This window comes from Corvus brachyrhynchos, unplaced genomic scaffold (genome assembly GCF_000691975.1).
Source record: "Corvus brachyrhynchos isolate BGI_N302 unplaced genomic scaffold, ASM69197v1 scaffold2718, whole genome shotgun sequence".
NCBI classification, from domain to species: domain Eukaryota; kingdom Metazoa; phylum Chordata; class Aves; order Passeriformes; family Corvidae; genus Corvus; species Corvus brachyrhynchos.
Window position 1 is genome coordinate 66,676 of NW_008239754.1, and position 21,336 is coordinate 88,011.

The 21,336-nt window shown below is 53.4% G+C and overlaps 1 protein-coding gene across 5 annotated transcripts in view; it reads right to left on the minus strand.

Annotated features, from left to right (window-relative positions):
* Positions 1-6: 6 nt before the first annotated feature.
* Positions 7-21,336, minus strand: part of KLC4 (kinesin light chain 4) — a 23,657-nt gene continuing 2,327 nt past the window's right edge. For 2 of the 5 annotated variants that reach the window (XM_008639910.2, XM_017742441.1), the window contains exons 2-16: positions 14,396-14,662; positions 13,979-14,209; positions 13,579-13,657; positions 13,268-13,493; positions 12,874-12,961; positions 12,461-12,562; positions 11,980-12,153; positions 11,724-11,823; positions 11,178-11,230; positions 8,683-8,750; positions 8,493-8,601; positions 7,580-7,729; positions 910-1,034; positions 743-800; positions 7-382 (exon numbers count right to left, since the gene is read on the minus strand). In XM_008639910.2, the coding sequence (XP_008638132.1) occupies positions 293-382; positions 743-800; positions 910-1,034; positions 7,580-7,729; positions 8,493-8,601; positions 8,683-8,750; positions 11,178-11,230; positions 11,724-11,823; positions 11,980-12,153; positions 12,461-12,562; positions 12,874-12,961; positions 13,268-13,493; positions 13,579-13,657; positions 13,979-14,209; positions 14,396-14,644 (1,902 nt within the window). In that variant the 5' untranslated portion in view covers positions 14,645-14,662 and the 3' untranslated portion in view covers positions 7-292. Of the gene's footprint in view, positions 383-742; positions 801-909; positions 1,035-3,487; positions 5,336-7,579; positions 7,730-8,492; positions 8,602-8,682; positions 8,751-11,177; positions 11,231-11,723; positions 11,824-11,979; positions 12,154-12,460; positions 12,563-12,873; positions 12,962-13,267; positions 13,494-13,578; positions 13,658-13,978; positions 14,210-14,395; positions 14,663-21,336 lie in introns of those variants that run through there. The other 3 variants (XM_017742442.1, XM_017742444.1, XM_017742443.1) reach the window with 3 other exon arrangements.

A 21,336-nucleotide genomic window follows, 5' to 3' on the forward strand; every position in this document is an offset into this window, starting at 1 on the left:
GGCGTCCCGGGAGCATGGGGCACTCCCGCCGCTGCCCCGGCCCGGGGACGACCCTCCTCCCCGGGCTGGCAATTCTACCTGGCGAGCGTGTGTGACTGGTACCGAGCATGCCGGCCACCAGAGCTGCGGGCCCCGGTGAGCAGCAGAGGAGCATGCGGGCGGGCTGCGGTGCCCGAACTAGCTAGGGACCCCCGGGGGAGGCCGGGCTGGGCAGGCAGAGGGTGTGTGGGGAGGTGCCGGGCGCTGCCCCGTGCAGCGCGAAGCCAGGGTGCCCAGCAGCAGAGCCGCCAGCTCAGTTGGAGGAGAGCAGGGAGCTGTGGGAGGACAGGTCCATGCTGCTGGCGCTCAAGCCTCTGCTCTCCGCACGGAGGCCTTGGGTGCCCTGGAAAAAATACAGTGCCCATGAGGTACCTGCAATCGACCCCCGTGCCCCAAAGCTGCTACCCCAACTCCTGCACCCCTTGCCTTGCAAGCCAGGACAGCCCTGGGGCTGCTGTCACACACAGTAGTTGCTGCCTTTACTCCCAATCTGTGTGAGCTTTGCAGGGAGGGAGGTGGGTACGTGGAAGCAACACCTTTAGATTTGGAGCTCTGACCTCAGATGAGGGGCTACAAGCTCAGGGGTTCTCAGCACTGCACCCGGGACCTACTATTATGCCCCTCACCCCCTGCACCGCTGGCCACACAGCCCCCAGCCTCACATGCATTCCTGTACCAGCCCCACCACTCACAATGTGCTTACCTCAAATGAAGCATCGCTAGACTTGTGCAGGTAATTTAAGGATGCAGCTCGTTTCATGCTACAAGAAAGCAGAGGAGAGCAGATGTGATCATGCTGCAGTCAGACCCAGACACACAAGGTGGCAGGGCCCCCACCTGCCCTGTACGCAGCCTGACCCTCACACGTACCTGGTGTTCCTGGGCTCCAGAGGACCATTGCCCTGCAGTTTCTTGACCAACATCTCACTGCTCCTCCGTATCACATCCCGGATTTTTCCCAGGGAGCTGCTGCGCTGGAGAGTGCCACTGCCATCCTGGACACAGAGACACAAGCCAGGGTGATGGCTGAGTGGCGCTGATCGGGCTCTGGCATGCTGCTGATGAGTGGCTGGAACTGGCTCCAAACATCCTCTTGCCCACTTGCACTGAGGATTTAGCCCTGGCCCAAAGCAGGCTTACTGCTCGCTACGTGGCTTCCCCTCACCTGGTTCTCTACAGGACGTGATGGCCATACAGTCAGGGCCCCCTGCCACTATTGTCTGGCTCATCCAAACTGATACTCCCTCCTGCCCTGTGCAAGCTCAACACCCACACAGGCTGCTGACTTGCCCCAGGCCACCAGCACAAATGGCACTGGCACTCACACAGTCCTGCTCGAACACGACAGAGCTCCATCACCTAGAACAGCTCAGGCGGCAACTGCCAAGGAGGTCCCAGTGGCCAGGAAGACAACAAGCCCTGATGGGAGTCCCAAGATTAGGGATACTTTTGTCAGGTCAGGACATGCGGCTGGGACTTTCTCCTCAGTTGCTGCTGGCCAGAGACCATCCTCATCCTCCCCCTCCCCCTGCCCTTCTTCACCACACCATCACTGTTCCTCCTCTCTGTCCAGCACTCATACCGATGCACACCCTGGTCCTGCAGGCTCACTCACACCACACACCACCATTTCACAATGCACACACAGCCTTGTCCCACCTCTAACACCCCCAAGACAATTAGCTTTGAGCCTTTGGAGCAACTCAGGCAGCTCCAGCCTGAAATCTTGTTCTCCAGCCTGTTTCCTCCCACATGCCTCCAAAAGCCCCCAGTACTCAGCGAGGCGCTCTCAGCCCTTGACAGGCTCTAGCCCACCTCCTGCACTTAGCTCCACATGCATGCAAGGCACAGGATGCCAGCATGACACCACACCATGCCACTGTGTCAGCATGGCACTAAGCTCTTCCCCTGTGGCTTGGCCTGCTTGTTACATAAGGTTGTGACACCACTGCTGATGTGGAATTACTTTTGCTCTGATGGCCTGATAACAGCAGTCTTCCCTGCTCCTGCTTCGAATGGCCCTTGGAACATTGGGGCAGAAGAAATCAAGGTAAAGTGATGGCAAAAGCCCTTTACTCCTCAGGAAGATGGGAGGGAGCCCCTTTGAAGCGCTCCTAATGACCAAAATGCCTTGTGGCTCAGGCTAGCACCAGCAATTACTGTCCAAGCATTGTCCAAGCAGCTCTGCAGGTGGGCATGGTCTGTGCCTTAGGCCAGTCACCCCCTTGTGCTGACCACTACAGACTGTGGCCCTGGGCAAGGCTTTTCCAGTGGTTCTCTGCTCTGATTACCCAAAGTTGATCCACCCCTAGACTGCTCTCTAACAGCTGACCAGGACTTTTCCTACCAGCAAACCTTTCTCCTGGTATTCATCTCATCCCTTCTTGGATAAAACAAGTACATTGAACCTCTTCACTTTCTCATTGGGATGAGAGTTTTCCAAGTTGAGAGCCATGTGTTGCTGCTGCAAAGGGACCCACTCACCAGAAATGCAGAGAGCACCCAAAGCAGCAAAGTAAACAATTCGATTCCTGCACGAGGCATTCCGGGCAGGTTTTGGATGAGCTGAACATCAGTGCGTAGCATTAGCAAAGGTGGGGAGGTGTCTTTTGCGTCCCCGCCAAGTCACCACTCTCCCTGCAGGGTACTGCTATGCCAGGCACTATTGCTTTTCCCAGGGCACACAAGCCAGGGGTGGAAGAGGGAACACAGCTGGGACAGGGGAGCAGGACCATGGTACAAGGGCAGCAGGATAAGGCCAGGAAGTATGCTCTTGTATCAGGGCTGGAGGATGGAGCCACATTTTCCCAGCTGCAGTGATGCAGACTGACTGCAGACCAACACCAGAACCAAATGCTGCTGCATGCTGGGTTAAAAATAGCCTCTCTTCTCCCCCCACTCCCTTTTCTGACAGGTTATTTTTAACTCAGAACATTTATGGGTTTGGTTTGCCGCAGAGCCCCCACCCCATTGCACCCACCAGGATGAGAGCATTCAAAAAAAAAAAAAGCAGCTCCACCACTGAGCTCCTCTCCCCTGCATGCTCCCACCCTGCCTAATGCATGGAGGCAGAGGACTTGGGCAGGATTTGGCAGTGTGTGGAGCTCAGCACTGAGGGACACAATGGGGTATTTCTTTGGATAAACAGAAATGCCTGTTGGGGAAGGTCCAAGCTCAGATGCCCCAGGGCAGCCCTGCCACACATGGTTACTGAGCTGAGGTTAGCAGCAACTCCAGTTTGGGGGACAGGGAAAAAAGCACAGTGGAGCTGGGTCTTGCATCTCCAATGCTCAACCTGGGAGGGGTGCCCTGGGGGCAGCACCTGCCCCTGTACACACACAGACAGACACCAAGCACCCCCACACCTGCTCCAGCAGCATTTGCACCCACCACCATGGGGCTGACCGACGCTGGCCTACAGAGCATGGAAAGAAGCACAGGGCAGCGATTTGGGTCAGTCTACCTTTAATTAGAGGTATGGTTGTTACAGCACCAGGTCCAGGACATGGCAAAGCACAGGGGCAGGTGGCCCTGAGGTCCAAACACACCCTGCACTGGGAACTCACCACTCTCCAGAAGCATGGAGCAGCACTGGGACAGAGATGCAGGGAAGGTACAGCCCTGGAGCATTCAGCCCTGGGCTCCATGCCCCACGGTCCTTTCAGTAAGCACAAGCTCCCAGGGGAGCAGCATGCATATACCCCAAGGCCTCTGCACCACCACAGGAAAGCCAGGCCCAGACAGACAGAAGCACATTTACTATCACAACCTGCCAGATGACTAGCATGAAAGTAAGGATCTAGCTAAATAAATAAGGAGGAGTCCTGTGCTGGCCCCTGGGCTCTATCCTGCTGCCTGCAGCCCCCGCAGCTTTCTTCCCAGACAGGAGGACTGGGAGGTTCACTTCCTACCAGAGGTGGGGTGAGGGTGTACACCCAAGGGTGTGAGACCCAAGACAGTGGAGTCTGGCCCTCGGACACATTCCGTATCCCAGTAACGACTAACAGCACCAGACCCTGTGAAGGCCTGAAGCCATCAGAGGCGCTGAGCCACCTCCACACCTCCTCAGGGTCAGCACTGTGATCCTGTCAGTAACAGGGTTACAGATCTCCCACCCACTTGGCTAGGGACAGCCAGACTGCAGTCAGCCCCAAGGACCTGTGAGCAATCCAACCCCTTCCCCGGAAGCAACCTCCCTCCAGCCATCCCATCTGCTCCCACGTGCTCAGAGCACCTCCAGCCCTAGCTCTTTGCTTCTTCACGTCCGTCTTTGCACCTTCTTTTTCTCTCAACCACTCTGCTCCAGTCCAGTCCCTTCCCCATCTCAGCCACTTCTAATAGTCTGGGGTCTGGACCTTGCAAAAAAGTTCTCTTTTCTTCCTACCCCTCCTCTGCTTTCAAGGAACAGCAAACAACTTCGCCCCTACTTCTCCCACCAGCCACACCTAAGAGCCCTGTAGCAATGGGGGGGCTGATTCACCCCTTAATGCCAGATGAGGAGCCTGGCTATAGCATCCAGTCAGGAGGTTGCTGCCAAACATGCTTGTGATGGCCAGTCCCTGTTCCTGTACACAGTCCTTGGCTGTTGCCCCCTCACCTCACCATGGGTATACAGTAGCTCTATGGGCTGCCCTACACTCCCGTGTCTCTGCAGAGAGACCCACACAATGCTCCTGGGTTACACAGCTCAGCAGGGAGGAGGGCAGCAAGATGGGGACTGCCCTGTGCTGCAGGGAGAGCCCATCTCACTGGGGACCAGCACAGGTTTGCTACAAGGCACTAATATCAGCTAAGCCTACAGCGAAGAAAGCAACTGGGCACATGACAGCCCTGCCTAGGCCAGGCCTCCCTGTCCCATAACAGCCCTCCATCTTCGTGCCTTTGTAGAGATGGAGGGAACAAGCTAGGAGGGCTGAGGATGTCTAGTGACAATGGAGCCGGCAAGCCTGGAGTGAAGACAATCCCCCACAGGCCTGGGCCCCAGGGATGTGCAAGGGCAGGCCAGGGGTGGGGGCATGCAAGAGGACAGTGGCCCGTCACCCTGGCCTGGGGGAGCTGGCAGCTCCTCGCAGATTCTTCCTGCTCTTGCTGGCCACGGGACTGGAGCTGGGCCATGTGGCCAGGCACTCCTCTGCAGGCGTCACGGTGCCCTCGCGCGCCAGGAGGGTTGGGGGACTGGCGTGGAGTTCTTGCCGAGGAAGGAGGGATGGTGTGGAGGAAAAGTCGGAAGATACAACACAAACATCCAGGTGACTGCGGTGGAGGGGAAAGAGGGAGTCTCGGGAGGCATTTAAGCCTAGTGCACAGAGAGGAGAAAGACACAATTTACAAGGCTGTGAGGTTGCAGGTCACCTAGGGAGCAGGTGGGACAAGGCCCAGGCTGCATGCAGAGACCACAGGCCACATCTGGGCAGGGAGAGAGTCCTGTGAGGCTGAAACTGCGGCCTCACTTCTTTGCTAGTGGGCTTAGTGGGCTGGCAGGAACAGCTTAGCTCAGGGAGGAACAGCCTGGGTCTCCTGCTCCAAGGGCTCCCTGCTCCTGGGCCTTGGGTACCTGCCAAGGCCTCTGCACCACGGAGCTGATGCCATGCCCCTCTTCTCACATCCCAATTACCTGGGCAGCAAGCAGCTGCTCCAGGCCCTGGGGTGCTCCAGAGCTGCCTATGGGCACAGGGCACCCTGGGGGCTCCCACAGCCCTGCCTGCAGCAGAGGACAGCTAAGGGAGGGCAGCAGAGGCTGCTTTAAGGCAGCACATCAGAGGTCTCTGGACCAACACAGAAAACAACACGCCATGACAGACAGGAGCAGCGGGAGCTGCCTCAGCCTTCTTTTGCAGGGAGCTTCAGTACAGTGCAGGGCTGCTGGCTCAGAGAGAAGACTGGCTATGTGTGCAGCAGGCTGGAAAAGGAGTCATGTGGCAGCAGCTGTGTCCCCCAGGGTGCTGGGCTAGCCCTCAAATCCTCTATTTACAGCTGTCTGGAGCAGGGAAGCTCTGCTAAGACCCCTGGGGAAGGGTCATATGAGCAGGGACTATGCCCCTTGTCTGGGACTGGCTGTGGGAGAGGGTGGCACTGCCTACTTGCCTTAGGATGATCAGCTCAGAAAGTATCAGGAAGGTCTCCGAGACCATCACCAATGCAAAGAGATCACCCAACACCAAGCACAGTCAGGAGGAGCTGCAGAGACACCAGCCAGCACAGGGACCAGGTGATTCTAATCCAAACCTGCAGCCCTCCCTCTGTGCTTGTCTAGCCCCCTTACTAATGGTGAGTGCAGGGGCCCAGAGTTGGTGCCTTGCCAGAGCTAAGACCCTCTTTGGTCCTAATGCCAAGACCTGGGGCAAAGGACAGCCTTGCATCTGGCAAAGCTGCTGGGTCCACTTGGAGGTCTGTTCTCCAGATCCCCTTCAGCCACCTCCTGTGTACAATCCACAATCAAGAGAGCCAGCAGGCTTCAGGCTTTGGGTGCTGAAGGGCTGTCATGGCAACAGGGAAGGAAAAAGAGGAAGGGAGGGAGCTCATGCAGGTGGGGATAGAGCAGAGCCAGGTGGGGAAGGGTTAGTGACAGCAAATGTGAGGGGGCAGCAAAGGACTCTGTGTGCTCAGTGTCTTGCCTGTGCCAGGCTGCAACAACCCCAGCTACTCTATGCTCTCAGTCAGAGTTTGCAGAAGGAATGTAGCATTAACAGCTCTAGCAGCCCTTGAGCCAAGCACCCACCAGCACCATGCTCACTTGTTGCCTCTTCTCCATCCTCCTGCTTGCAGGAGACAAAAGGCACCTGTTCCAGACCTGGATCACCACCTTTCTCCAAACTCAGAGCTAGTGACCAAAGTCACCCTCAGCCTCAGAGCAAGCCTAGACAGGTTCAGGTTGCCCTGCCTGGGCCTCAGCTAACACCATTCTACTGCCTTCACTGGTTAGCCCAGCTTGCCAAAAAGACCTGCCTTTTATCACCTCTGCTTGGCCAGAGCCTGCCGAGGGCATGAGACCAGGAGAGGGGGACAGCAAAGATGCTGACTACAGACTATTCCTGTGCCCTGCAGTCAGTCAGTCAGTCACAGACACACCAGGCATATCACACACACACACAACCCTCCCCAGGCTCAGCATTGTCAGTGGCACAGTGCAGGACAGCCAGCCAAATGGCTCTCACAGGCTGGGGGAGTCTGAGATGGGGCTGATGCTCTCAGCCAGGGCCTCCAGAGGGGAGCAGCAGGGAGAGATGTTAATATGGTTACAAGCCTAAGATTAAGGGCAGACCAGGACCAGCTCATGCTGTGCACTGCCAGGGCCTGGCAGCTCCCCCGGAAGCAGGAACCCTCAGCTGGGAATATCTGTTCTGTACACCAGAAGCCAGACCCAGACACGCACCTTTGTGGGCTGGCTGGCTCATGCCAAGAAGGGGGAAGGAAATGTGCAGGGAATGAATGGAGGCAGACAAGGATGCCACGACAGGCCACGCAGGGACAGCCCTCAGCCTTGCTGTCCTTTCCCTCGGGCAGCCGGCTGAGGCCATTCTTGATGGTGTCTTGTACTTACCCCGCTCCATTCCACGCCCATACTCACTTCCTCGCTACCGTCTGTGGCATTCTCGTACTTGACGCTGCCTCCCAGGCTCCGACGTCTCTCTGTGCCATCCCCCTCCTTCAGGATCTCCACCACCTTTGTCTGGTTGATCGGGTCAATGCCCTGCAAGCAGGAAAGGATAAGGAAGAACCGTGTTTTGTCTGTGTTCCTTCCCTCTAGAGATCCACTGGACCATCACTGTGCTTGGTTCCTGTTCCCTCTCTTGGCCACTGCCCCACCATAGCCAAAACTGCCCAGCACAACCAGGATGGAGCCAAATGCCATCCTGCACTTAGTAGTCTCTGTATGAACTCCCAGCTCAATGAGTCCCCACAAGGGCATAACCAACCCTGTGGAACAAGGGCATGCTACCCCTGACAGCTTTTTTCCACCACATTTTGAAGTGTGGAGGATTTGGCTGTCCTTCAGTCTTTGTGCTAGGTGCTTATAGCTCCTGCTTTATTATTTGAGGATTGAGAGTAGTTTAAGGCAAGAGATACTCTAAGAAATTCTAGGTCTGCCTCTGGAGAAAAAAGTTCCCAGTAAGTGTAGGTCTCCCCAGCAGCTGACAAAGCCCAGTAACCTGCCTTAACCCAGCTGCAGTATTTCTGCACTCAGTGAGCCATGCCTTCCCCACACATCCACACATGGACATCTGCTCCATCCATGCACACATGCACCACCCTACACACCTACACACGTGTGCACCTCTGCACAAATGCAACCCCAACCACCAAGGCCCTCTGCTGTCATGGGAATGTAAACCAAGAACATCAGAGAGGTCCAGGAGAGTCCCTCACCACACCCCAACCAAAGGCAGTGCCATAACCCACCACCCCAAGCCCTGCAGTGCCCCCCACACCAGGGAAGGTCCCTCTGGGGTTACCTGTCGCCGGGAGCGAACTGCGCACTCCTCCAAGGTCTCGGCTGCCTCCAGCTTGCCCTGGCGCCGGTATAGCGCACCCAGGTTCCTCAGAGTGGTGTTCACAGTTGGGCTGAGGTAACAGAGGGAAGGTGAGCAGGAGCCCTGGGGTCACCGCTCCGGAGTCCACAGCTGCCCACAAACCAGCTCTTACCTGCTAACCTTACAGGCCTTGTACCAGCCACCATACTCAGCATAGGGAGTGCTGTCTCTGTGCTTGCTCTGCAGGGTGAGGAGAGATGAGAGCTTAGTCCCATACCTACTGCCCTTCTCTGGGCTGTGCTCTCCCACTGGATGCCAGGGTCAGACCCCAGGCTGCATCCCTGCACCAGCCCAACCATTGGAAACACAATATGCAAATGCAGTGATGAAGCCCAGCAGGTTCCTGGTAGGCAACATATTTGGGCCGCAAGCAAAAGTGATATCCTAGTTCCAGGAAGAAGCATAATCCCACCTCCTTACCCCCTTCCACAGTACCAAAGGCAGCAGGAACAACACAGCCCACTCTCATGGCATAATGAAGGGCATGACACCCCAACCAACATGCAAAAGGGAGACAAAACTCCACAGGTATGCCAGTCACCACGGGCACTAAATCCCTCAGCCAGGACTAGCAAAGGAATCAGCCAGCTGCATCCCAGCCTTTGGCCTACAAGGTCAGGCTTGCCCCACAGCAGCTTAGCCCAGTTAGCTGTCCCCTCCCCACCCCAAAGTCCCCTTTGCACCCCAAAGCTAGCTGGCTGGCCCTGTCCCAGTCAGCTGCAAACAGGCTGCTGGCCAGAGCAACAGCACAGCAGGCAGAGCTTGATGCTCAAGGAGGACGATCTGGACAACCCACACTGCAGGGCAGTAGCTGCTAGCCCAGGGTCCGTGGGTCTGTGGCATCAAGCAGGTGCAGGGAGCCGCTGCTTCACAGCATGAGCTCCCCTCTAGCCCAGAAGAAACTGTCTCCATGGGGACCATTTTTCTTACTCAGTCCCACAGCACTTCTCCGCTCTTTATCCCACATGCCTGAGTCTCCCTGTGCCACAGGCACATGTGGTTTTCTTCACACTAGAGCCTACACAGCCTGGGCAGGCACCAGGGACAGGGAAGTTCAGGACTCAATACACCTCTGAAGCTTGTGTAGAGGCAGCCCTAAAGGGTTTCTGAACCTGATAGGAAAGGTGTCAAATCCTCTGGGGCAGATAAAACCTTGAACGCCAGGGCTGCCAGCTGTGCCCAAGGCCCTGCCCAAGGCCAGCATGAGCTGGCCTCTCTCTGCTGTCAGGAAAGAGGGGCAAGGGAAAAAAGCAGTGAAGCTCTCTCTACTTTAACAGAGGATAAGGAAACAGCACAAGGCAGAGTACATCAGCCTCAGCTCGTGGGCCAGCAGTACAAGCAGGTTTGTGACTACTGCTGCCTGGACCAGGCACAGCTGCCTTGGGGACGGGAGCCCCAGAGTCAGGGAAATAGGCTTAGCCCTTGCCTAAGACGCACATGTAAAGTGAATCTTACTCCAGCTGTGGGCCCCTGAGCATGCTCTCTTGCCCCATGGCAGAGTTTGCATTATCTGGAGCACAGCTCCCTACTACAGCTATCTACATTTGACCCCTAAATTCTCCAAAGATATGATCAGAAGAGTCTCAATCCCAGAGGGGGCAAGGGGAGCCTGGTCTCTACTCCAACTTGGATTTCTCCAGGATGGTGCTGCAGCAAGTGCAGATTCTTTACAGCAGAGCCTTCCCAGTACAGCAGCCAGAACAGTGTAAAGCTGAGCAGTGCTCTGCACTGGGAGCCACACAGAGCAGCTCAACGGGAAGGCACAGGATGCCGGTGGGAAGCACGTGCCAGTGCCCTGCTTTCAGGGCTGACAGGATGGGACTCATCAGTCCCTAAGTCAAGCCTGCCAGACTGCTGCCTGAACTCTAGGGTTGGGGCCTGCTCTGAGGGCAAAAGAAAAGGAGAGTCCCACTGCAGGTAGAGGACTAGATCAGAACCCTTCATTCTGCTGCTTCAACCAGTTGCCAAAAAGCAGATGGGGCCTCAGACGTGGCAAAAGCAAAGACACAACTCTGCTGCATTTATTGACTGCCCACAGAGCAGGGCCTGCGCTACAGGAGCAGCAGTAGCTTTGCCTTTCAGCCTAGCCCAAGGCAAGCACAGTCCATTTCTATCCTCTTTCAGAGGCCAGCTAGGGCCTGCCCCGTGCAGACATCTTTTTCAGACATGGCTCCATTTCCTAAGAGAGGTGACAGCAGCAGTTTCTTCTTGACCTCCATTTTTCCCTAGACAGCCTTAGAGCTGCTTCAGAAGCCACTTATGCTCTGGGTACTGGCAGCTCTTCGGAATGGAGTTCCAAGGCCTTGCAGCACAACCCTCTGCCATCTGCCATCTTCCATCATCTGCATGCCCAAGAGGGATCAATCACTAAACCAGAGAGAGCATGCAGCCATGGCCGAGAGACTGAACAGCCCTGCTCGAGGAAAAACACCCTGCTCTATGAAGGGCCTTCCCTCCCTGCTGCCCCAGGGAGCAGCAGTGCTGTATCCCTGCTTTCCAGACACCTCTGGGACTTGGGAGCTCTTCAGACTGCAGCTTCTCCAGGAAGGAGGAGATAAGAGATAGGCTGTGATAAGAGAAGATCAAACCCCCTGGGATCAGACTCACCTTGCTCATCTCCTCTCTCTCCTCTGCATGCATCCAGATTGGCTTGTGCTCATCTGTGTGGGGAAGAATGCAAAACAGGTCCATTCACCACCCCACGCTGTTGTTTGCCTCCTGTACAGCTCAGTACCCTGTCCCCAGAGCTAGCACCTCATCAGAGGGAGGTGACAACACTTCCAGATCCTCCCCCCTGCTCCCTCACCCCAAGTCCCAAGAAAGGCAACCAACACTGCAAGGGCAGGACAGGGGAAGGAAAGAACAAGTCCTCCCAGTGGAAGCACATGTGCCAGGTGCACAGGAGAAACTTCAGCCTATGCCTGGGAATGATTGTGCCATTTACTATTCCCAACCCTATAAAGACTGGGTTGAGACTTCTGAGAGGAGAGGGAACAGCGTAAGACACTGGAATGGCAGCATCTCAAGGGCTGCCCAAAGCAGGGGCCCTGCAAGGCATCCCATCCCTCAGTCTGGGCAACACCAGAACCAGATAAATCTAGGCTGAGAGACAGGAAACCCCTCCCCAGCCCCAAGGGCTTCTGCTGTACAAACCATCCACAGAGCCAAACTCCTTCACATGAGCACGGGTAAGGATATCCTTATACAGCACCTCTGCATCTTTGTATTTGCCTTGCTTCAGGTAACAGGAAGCCTGCAACCAAAACAAAACAGCTCCAGTCCCACTAGGAAACAGATTAACTCTGCCCACATCTTGCTGCTATGGCTCTGTGTCTAAGCCATAATGCAATGCTCACCTCTCCCACAGCACCCCTCCCCAACACTGCACAGCCTCTCCCCAGGGCCTCACCAGGTTGTTCTTGGTCTTGGCCACATTGGGGTCATCAGGACCCAGGCAGCTCTCGTAGATCTCCAGGGCCCGGCAGTAATAGTACTCCACCTCATCATACTTGCCCTGGTTCTGGCACAACAGGGCTAGATTGTTCAGCTGCTTGGCCACATCAGGATGGTCTTTGCCTAGAACCTGGGTGAACAAAAGAAGAGAAGGCACAAAGACTGCAGCGGACTCCTGGAGTTAGGCATGTGCTGGGGGGACTACAGTGTCTACTGTGTCAGATAAAAGCCAAGGACTGGAGAGGCAAAGAGGAGAAATTCCAGCTTCCCCCTCCTGGCAGGCCTCTCTAGGGCTGCAAACACTGGAGAGACAGGAAAGACGGTGGCAGAATCAGCAGCTGAAGAGACTAGATAGGCCCTGGATTTCCCATGTGCACTGAGGTAATGGGAGAAAGCCCACAGGGAGAGCTGAGAGGAGAAAGTGTGGAAGACTCTACCTTCTCACGGATCTCCAGGGCTCGCTTACACAGTGGCTCTGCTTCTTTGTACTTCCCTCTCTTGCCATAGAGAACAGCCAAATTGTTCAAAGTCGCTGCCACCTACAGAGACAGAAGTTTCTGCATGAAACAAAGCAAATTCCAGCAGGACCAAACAAGGGGTGCAAGCAGCAGTAACAGTGACTGTCCCATTTCCTCCATGCCTGCAGTACTGCTGCTTCTCAAGAGAAGGAGGTCCAGAGACAGGAGACAGATCCTGCCCTGCCTATATCACAGGATCCAAGAGAAGCCAACTCCTTACAGGCCATACTGAACCAGCCAGCAGGAAACACTGGAGCAGTAAAACTGCTGGAACACTGCCCCAGCAGCACCCAAAAGTGAAGAAGTGACTGGAAGAGGAGGGAGACACTCACCGCTGGGTGGTCTTTGCCTAGAGTCTTCTCACGGATGGAAAGAGCATCATTCAAGAGGTGTGCTGCTTCTTTGTATTTATTCTGATCCCTGCAGGGCAAAGTCAAGCAATTATTTGGGATTTGGACACCAGAGCCCACAGCAGACAGAACTATGGATAGTCCTCCTTCCACACAGATCCAGCCCTCACAGACCTTTCATTTCTCCATTCCTCCCTGCTTTACTCAGTCCCTAGTTATATCTGGGAGTTTGGCAAACCAAATACCCCATCTAGGCCAAAACTTTTCTGAAAGGCAAACCACTGGCAGCTGGGGGAGCCCCAGGATGTGCTGTAAAGGGAAGCCAGAGGTGCAGAAACCTGTCCTGGCCCAGTCCTGCCCTCCCCACCATGCTCACCTGTACACTAGTGCTAGAATGTTGAGCATGGTAGCCACATCAGGATGATCATGGCCTGATGTCTTCTCTAGGTCCTCGAGTGCCTGCTTGCAGAGCGGCACAGCCACCTCATAGCGTCCCTGCGAGGCGTACTGGATGACAAGGTTGTGGAGGGTGCGCAAGCGTGCGGGAATCTCATAACCTCCCTGCTGGGCAGCTGCCACGGCACTGCTGTGCTGGTGGGGCACTGTGGGCACAGAAATAAACATGGCACAGTTGGCCCAGCAGGCTTGAACAGAGACAGCAGCACCCATACATGAGCAAACACTTACATCCAGGACCATGCTCCTCCTCCTCATTTGGGAATAGGTCATCCAGAGAGTCCTTGGTGGAGTCACCCTCCTTCTCCTCCTGAGAGGATGAGAATCACAAATACTGTTGGTTCTCAGCAGAGACAGCAGCAGCAGCCTGGGCTGAGTCAGTTGCCAAACTCTCAGCTCTTCTTCAGCCCACCAACACACTCAATTTCTCCTGCTGTCTCTGCCACCATCTCCCCGCACAGAACAAAATCCAGAGACTCTGCCCCATGCAGGCCCCCTTTATTACAGGCATTGCTGTGCATGGTAGCTGGGAAGGGGCAAAATCCAGGACAATGTTATCACACCCAGGCAGTTCTCCCAATCCAACCTCCCGGACCCACAAAAGCAGCTGCTCAAAAGGACTGGGGCATACCGAAGGCGAGACATCCTCATCATACTTCTTCAGCTGGTTCATGAACTCAAGGTGTTTCTTCTCCTCCTCCAGCTGAGCCACGGTCTGTTCACTACGCTGCAGCTTCTGCTGGGTGTTGGCAAGCTCATCACGCAGCCACTGGTTCTCCTGGCACAGTCTCCGCACCTGAGCACGCAGCTTCTGCTTCTCTGACTCCACGGCATTCAGATGGTTGGACAAGGCCATCATCACCTTGTTAAGAGTCTCAGTCAGTAACAACCACACTCTTGTCTCTCCCTCACATGCATGCTGAGGGTCCCATGCTAGCCACCTACACTTAGCCCCTTCCCATTCCTGCAGCTTATGGGAAATGGCCACATGCCCACCCTTCCTCTGCCAATCCCAGATAACACCTAGGGGATCACCGACCACTCTCACCTGAGCTTCTCCAAGCCCCAGTTCTATCATCTCCACTGACTTGCGGAGCAGGTTGGATTTCTCATGCACGAGATTGGCTTCTTCATCCTTCTTCAGGCACTTGATGGTCTCCAGCAAGCTGTGCAGGATGGAGTTGTGTTCATTCTTGAGTGCTTCCAGCCCTTGCATTACCAGCTTGGTGTTGGAAATTATCTCCTCTTGGCTCAGCTTGTCCAGTTTCTCCTCCCTTGGGTACACCATGGTGGACATAGTCCTACTCCTGCAGGCCTGCACAGAGACCAAGAGAAAACCTGAGTGCCCCAGGGCTATTTCAGAGAGTCACAACCAGACACAAGTATCACAACCTCCTTCAAGCAGTCAGAGACAGCATTTAACTGATTGCCTACTCTAAGCCCTTCTCCTTCATCTTCCCCTTTCCCTTTGGCAGCAGGCAGCTGTCAGGGCACGTGCCTCTGCTTTTGTGGCCGGGAGTGCTGGCAACCAGCGCAGGTGGCCCACGTGGACAGGAGACAAAAAGGCTACAACCAGTGCTGACCTCCAACACCCCCACACTCCCAGCAGGGGGAAGACTAATTTAGCTTCCATTTAAGAGCAGAGATTTGTGGTTGGCAGCTGGGGCTTCAATCTATACACCTTCTGCCCACAAACCACTGATGCAGAGAGGCTGTCAGAGTTCAACACCTGCAGAAGAAAGCGAACACAAAGTGGAGGGATGCCAGCTGAAAGCTTTCTGCTTCCTCAAAGGAAAATCTCCTGGAAGAGTGTCTCAGACAGGGAGGCATCAGTGGCATCACTGTGCCAAAATACTGCCTGACCAGAAGAGTACATCCTGAGGATTGCAGCCTCAGCACAGAACTGCCATTGTGGCACTAAGGGACATGCCACCAGCAGGACACACCACACCACTGCCTGACTGGGGAAGCTCACATACACCAACTGCTACAGTCACACTAAGATAATCCTTGTGGAGGTGCAACTTGAAACACCAACAACTTCTCCATCTTCATTCACCCTGCTGCCAGCCCAAGGACTCCTCTGGATGGCCTAAGGACTCCGTACTCCTTCCATGTCCGGTTCCCCCCAGACATACAATGGGAAAGTACTCAGCTACTGCCTTTGCACAGGGACACCACGTGCTACAACCCACAATGTCAGTGTGGCTGCAAGACCCCTGCATACAAAGTCCAGGAGCTAGAGAAACACAACAGGCCAGAGGTTGAGAGACACAAGAGGAAGGCAAGACCCCTTACAGCAAGACCCTGGCTGCTCCATGACTCAATCATCTAGCAGAGTCCCAGCCTCTTCCTCCAGCTGGGCCACCCCAGCAGCCTCCTCACACTACTCAACAGTAAAGCCACCTCCCCCCTTGTTATCAGGTCACCCCAAAACCAGCCCCCTGCTATGCCCTGCACAAGCAGCACCTGCCCAGCAGCACCTCCTTGCTTCCTGGAGCTGGCAGAGGCCTCTGCAACCTGAGTGCCCAGGGCCCTGCTGCCAGGAAGCTAGCAAGCTGCCCAGAATCTACACAGGAGGAGGTGAGGGAATTGCTGCCATCAGATCTGCCTTTGACCTCCTGCGGGACCCATCTCTGCATGGTTTGAGCTCTTAGTTCAGCAGCTGCCTTGTGCCTGGTTTACTGAGAGAACAGAAATACTGCCCCAGCTGCAGGAACAGAGAGAGCAGAGCTCCCCTTTCTGGCAGGGCTCCTCCTCACCTGTGCACTCTGCCCAAGGTGATCCCACAGCCCAGCTGCCAGGGAGCTACTGGGCAATGGGCCCCAAGCAATTGAGAGGCCCAGCTTCCTCCTCACTGCAGCACTTAGAGTGAAGATGACAAACAGCACTGGGACAGCTGCTTTAAGTACACACATCTCACTATTAAAGCCACTCATCTCCTCCTCTTTAGCCTCACTCTTCCTCCAGTCATTTTACAGGCCTGAACTCTCCTCTCAACCCTCCTTTGGTTTCTGTTCCAATGATGTACATCCATCCCTCAGGAAGGGGAGCAAACCCTCGACACACAGCAGAGACCTTACTGAACCCTCAGCAGGGCAGAAACACCTCATGTCTTTTGAAGACTGGGTTTCTGTTCACACTTCTGAACAAGAACTGAGTCATCCTCCCCCAAAGTCACAATGCTGACTTCACATTCACTTCATGATTGAGCATCAGCACCAATTCTGACTCACACTTCACTGTATCCTTCACTTTTGGGTATCTGTCATGCTCCACATGCAGTTAACCCTGCACATTGGGTATTTTATACCAAAATAGTCTCATCTGGACCATGACTTATGCCAGTTTGCTTCAGAGAAGACCATATGATAAGAATAGCATGAAAAACCTCATTAAGGGCAAGACAGAGGACATAGACTACTGTTTCAAAAGGAAAAATTTGTCTCGAGAGTTGGTTTCCACTCATATCCTATCTTCCAAACTCATTCTCCAGAAACTGGCAGCTAAACGTTCTGGTCAACAGTTCCCCTGTTATTCTTTTTCCCACCTTTTCCACACCTGGAGTGGGATGAAGTGCTAAAGCAATAAGGGAAGCCTTGCCTAAGGCAGACTTCTGCAGGTGAGCACAACTCAGGAAGAAACGTGCAACAACTCCCAGCCCTAGAGAAAAGAGGTTGGCAGCCCAAAGGGTGTTAGTGCTGCCTCATCTGGCCAAGCACTCTCATGCTCTGAAAGATGTCCAGACAACTTCCCAGGAAGGCTCAGCAGGCACTTACCTCTTCCACAGAACCCGAGGTAATAATAACTGCTAAAGGGTTAAATGGCCCCATCACTGGTTTCAACTTGTAAGGAAACATAGCCCCAGACTCACTTGCAAACAGGGAAACAGGCAAGTGGGAGTTCTCTGGCCCATAGGCAATGCTTGTGACACAAGAACACACCCAGGAACGGCCTCATACCCAACATACAAAAAACTAGAACTCTGCTCTAAAACTCACACAGCTGAGCTGTACAAGTCCCTGTGGGTACTGGGCCAGTTGTGAAGTGCTGACAGTTTTCATGGCAGCATCACTTATGTCCCTGCAGAGATCTTGCTGCCATCTTTAAAATGTGCAATACAAACATACTGGGAAGAGGAACATATCACAGGATAAAAAGCCACCAGAGCTCACACCTTGCTAGGTAACAGAATCAGACAGACAAGACCCAGATCCATAGAAAATCAGCCTCATTAATTCCACTGTACACAGAACTACTCCTCAACTGTGAAACTGCTGTGTTAAACCACCAGCACCTCTACTACAGCAACACTCCTTCTTCAGCCCCTCCAGCAGAAAACATTCACGCATTTCACAGTCCTCACAATCAGCTTGCTTTTTGAAACTGCAAAGATTTCAGACTGAGAAGGAAAAATAAATCAAAACATCCTGATCCACAGCATATAAGACTCATCCTACCTGCAACTACTTCCTCAGGTCCTTCAAGGAATACCAATAGAGGCTTTTCTTCTCTCACTGGCTGTGCAAACATCTGTAACCTTACATATACCAACATAATTGGCCTTTCTCCCCTAGGGTGACATCCTGGAAGCATAGCTCTACTAGGCACCAACACGTTTCCACGTTCAACTGTGGACAGAGGATTGTCCAGGCTGGACAGAGGGTGCAAAACCTAAGAACAACACACAACTGCTCAACAAGAAAACAAACAGGAGACTGCAGAGAAGTCATTTGAATGCTGGTACCTCTTGTACAGCAAAGAAAAGCAACAAACCTTGGTAGGAGCTGACTTATCCTTCCAAAGCAGGAATTTTCCCCCAAACTGCCTTATTTTAGCTCTCCCCTGACAGGTCTACACTCGGTGCTCAGCTCTCCAGAGAGGAAACACTTGCTATGGCAGCAAACACCAAGGTCGGGCAGGCTGAGGCTGCTGTATAGGGACTCTTACCTACTCCTTTACATTCAGCAAGGTGCACTGAGTGTCCTTTATCCAGGCAGAAAACACTCAGAGGTTTTCTGCAGAGATGAAGGGACACATCATGGTTTGCCTTTTGCAGGGTGGGGCTCAGACTGGAACAGGAAGAAAGAATGCTTTTCCACCTAGCTCCTTGAGAGATGGAGAGGCTTGTACCCAGCTTATCCTGCTGCAGTGCTCATGGACCTGCAGGTGTCCCAGCCCAGGTCTCCACTCGCACATTTCCGCTCTAGTTGGCACGTCCTCCCTATTTACAGTGAGCTGCTAGAATAGCCCAGCTTTCCAACAACACCCATCTCATCTCCCCTCTTCTGCTCCTGCTTGGAGGACAGGGAAGGAACATGCGTGCACTGAGCTTTGTGGCAGCTGCAGCAATCAGCTGGGAATCCATCAGCAACTACATCCTGCCAGGCAAAAACCTTCCTCCTGCATTCAAGTGCATAACCGCGAAATCACTAAGCATCAGCAATTTCAGCAGCTCATTCTTCTGCCTCTCAAACTGCTCCCATATGCGAGACCTTTAAGAGGAAAGAGCTGGAAGCTTCACTGCTTCTATCTTCAACCCACAACATGTACAAGGATGCCAGATTAAATGAGTCCAAATGAATCTTAAAGCTTAGGTTATGATGCCTAATGCTAGAACGCTATGGGGATGGGGGAGGAAAGGCACCGGGGAAATCAGGAGTCAACTACAGCAGGACAGAGATTTCAGGTCTACAAACAACTCAACAAATGCAGTTCACTGCCTCTCTGCATGTCCCTGGACCCATGTGAGACACAAGGTACCGTCCCAACTTGCACAAGACAATAACTGCAGCGTCCTTCAAACTGCAGATGGTCTGCCAGCACTTTCTGTAAAGAACTGAAACACATTTTCAGCAGCAAATTCTTCTGTAGGAGAAGGTGATCTAAGGATATAAGTGATGTAAGGTAGTTGAAGACAGTTGGGTTCTAGAAAAAAGCTTCCTGTGGAAAAGAGTAAGTCTGACCCACAGCAAGAACAAGTGACCACATTTGAGAGATCAATACCAATGGCAGCATCTAGAAATGGAAACACAGGGCTTTGTCTTGCTTCACCATAATTATCCCAGTCTCCTCCTGTGAGACATGCTTTTGCTACCTGGAGAAACAGCAAGGTTATACATTTGGGAAGCAAAATGACTTGATAAAAGCAGAAAGGGTTTTTTGTTTTGTTTGTTTGCTTTTCTTTGGACCTCTGCCAGCTCATTACTGTTGAACAACAAAGGGTCTCAGGAATGACTGGTTGACGTCCAATGAAGCTAGAAGTGACACTGCAAATAAGACAGTGAGTCTCCACTCCTAAGGGACACTGCAACAAAACCAACACCTAATACTCTGGATGCTGAAAAATAAAATAAAAGCAGTAAAAAGCAAACAGAGTGACAAAGTTGCAGCTATCAAAGAGGCTGTGTCATGAGCACAAATTTTCTTATTTTGATATTAGTGTCAGAAAGCAAACAGATTTAGGAGATTATAGTCAGCTGTGCAGAGCCTCTGAGGCTTCCACTGCACAGCCCGGACACATCGACACTGCCAGGAACACCTGCACACTGACACACCACCGCTAGAAGAGCCACTGCGCTCAGAGTTACCACCCCAGGCCACCTGGAGCAGAACCACAGAAAAGGGACAAACCGGTGCTGCTGAGCTCCACATCCAAGTTGGTATTTCCAGAGCTGCTCCAATATGGGCAAAACAAGAAATGCTGAGGTTCATGTGAGGCCCAGAGCTGGAATGGTGCTCTGTGGTGCTTGTTACGATTGCCAGAAATACCTGTGCGCTCCCTTAGAGCCACGAAGAACACACAAAGAGGACATCAGGCAGGAGTCACCATCCTGGGACCTCATACCCAGCATATCCCTGAGCTGCAATTGTAAAGTCAAAAGACGTCACTCAAACTCTAATGTCCATTACATTCTCTGCCACCAGTTGTCTCAATAAGTTTCTACACCCTATTGCCAAAAAAGGGGACACCTAGAGTCCCATCTCCTGTCCAAAATTCCTTCCCAATGTCAGCCTCCAGCCCAGACCTTTTTTGCACTGCAGACAGCCTAGAGAGTTAAACCAACACACAGATGACTTCAAGTACTACAGAGGCATTGTTGTGTTATAACTTTCCCCTCAATAAGAGTCTGGCTTGAGTACTACTTGAAGAGTATTACTTGGAATGAATGCTTTGAGGTCTTTGGTCCATTCCCTCACTCAAAGCAGGTATCTGATCAGGTATCTGTGTCTAGCTAAAGGACCATCTCCCAAAACGGAGATCCCACAAACTCTTCAGACCCCTGGACCATGACTTAGCCATCCTCTTGTGGGAGGAAAAAAAGAATGATAAGAAAAAAAAGTCTTCATCTGAATTCCTAGATAAAGTCAATGCGTTTGCCTTTAGTGAACACCTCCTCAGGACAAAAGGAGCGAGGCACCACAGCACCAGAAAATGACCCGAGGCCCAGAGAAAGGGAATGCAGTGCCTGCTTCCTTCCAGCAGGGTCCCGCAGGGACAGTCCCTCTGTCCCAAAGCAATCCACCTGCAGCAACACAGCATGCAGTGAAGGCAAGAAGTTGTCTCACTCATTCTCCTATGCCCCAAAACCAGGACTCTCCTTGGCATCCAGGCACCTCCTCAAATGGCTTTGAAGGCGGTCTCCAAGCCCAGAAAGACTTTGCCCAACCAGTTTCCCCAATCTTCAGAGTCGTGTATAACACAGTACAAGCTGACTGCGCTGTTGATGTGCCTTGATCCCTGTCCAGGGGATAGGGAGGGCTGTCCAGGGATCAAGGCCAGGATTGCTTCTTTCAGCAGCTGACACATGCCAGCTCTAGCTGACTGTGAAGCTCTGGGGTTTTTTTCTAGATACTGGAAGGCTTGTGTTGGGAATGTCTGTCCTAACCAGCAGGCTGCAAGAGGCCCAGGGGACAAGGACTAAGGAACTAGATTTGCAGCTCAAGCAGAAGCTCTCTCCCACAAGGAGACCGGAGCTGAAGGGAAAG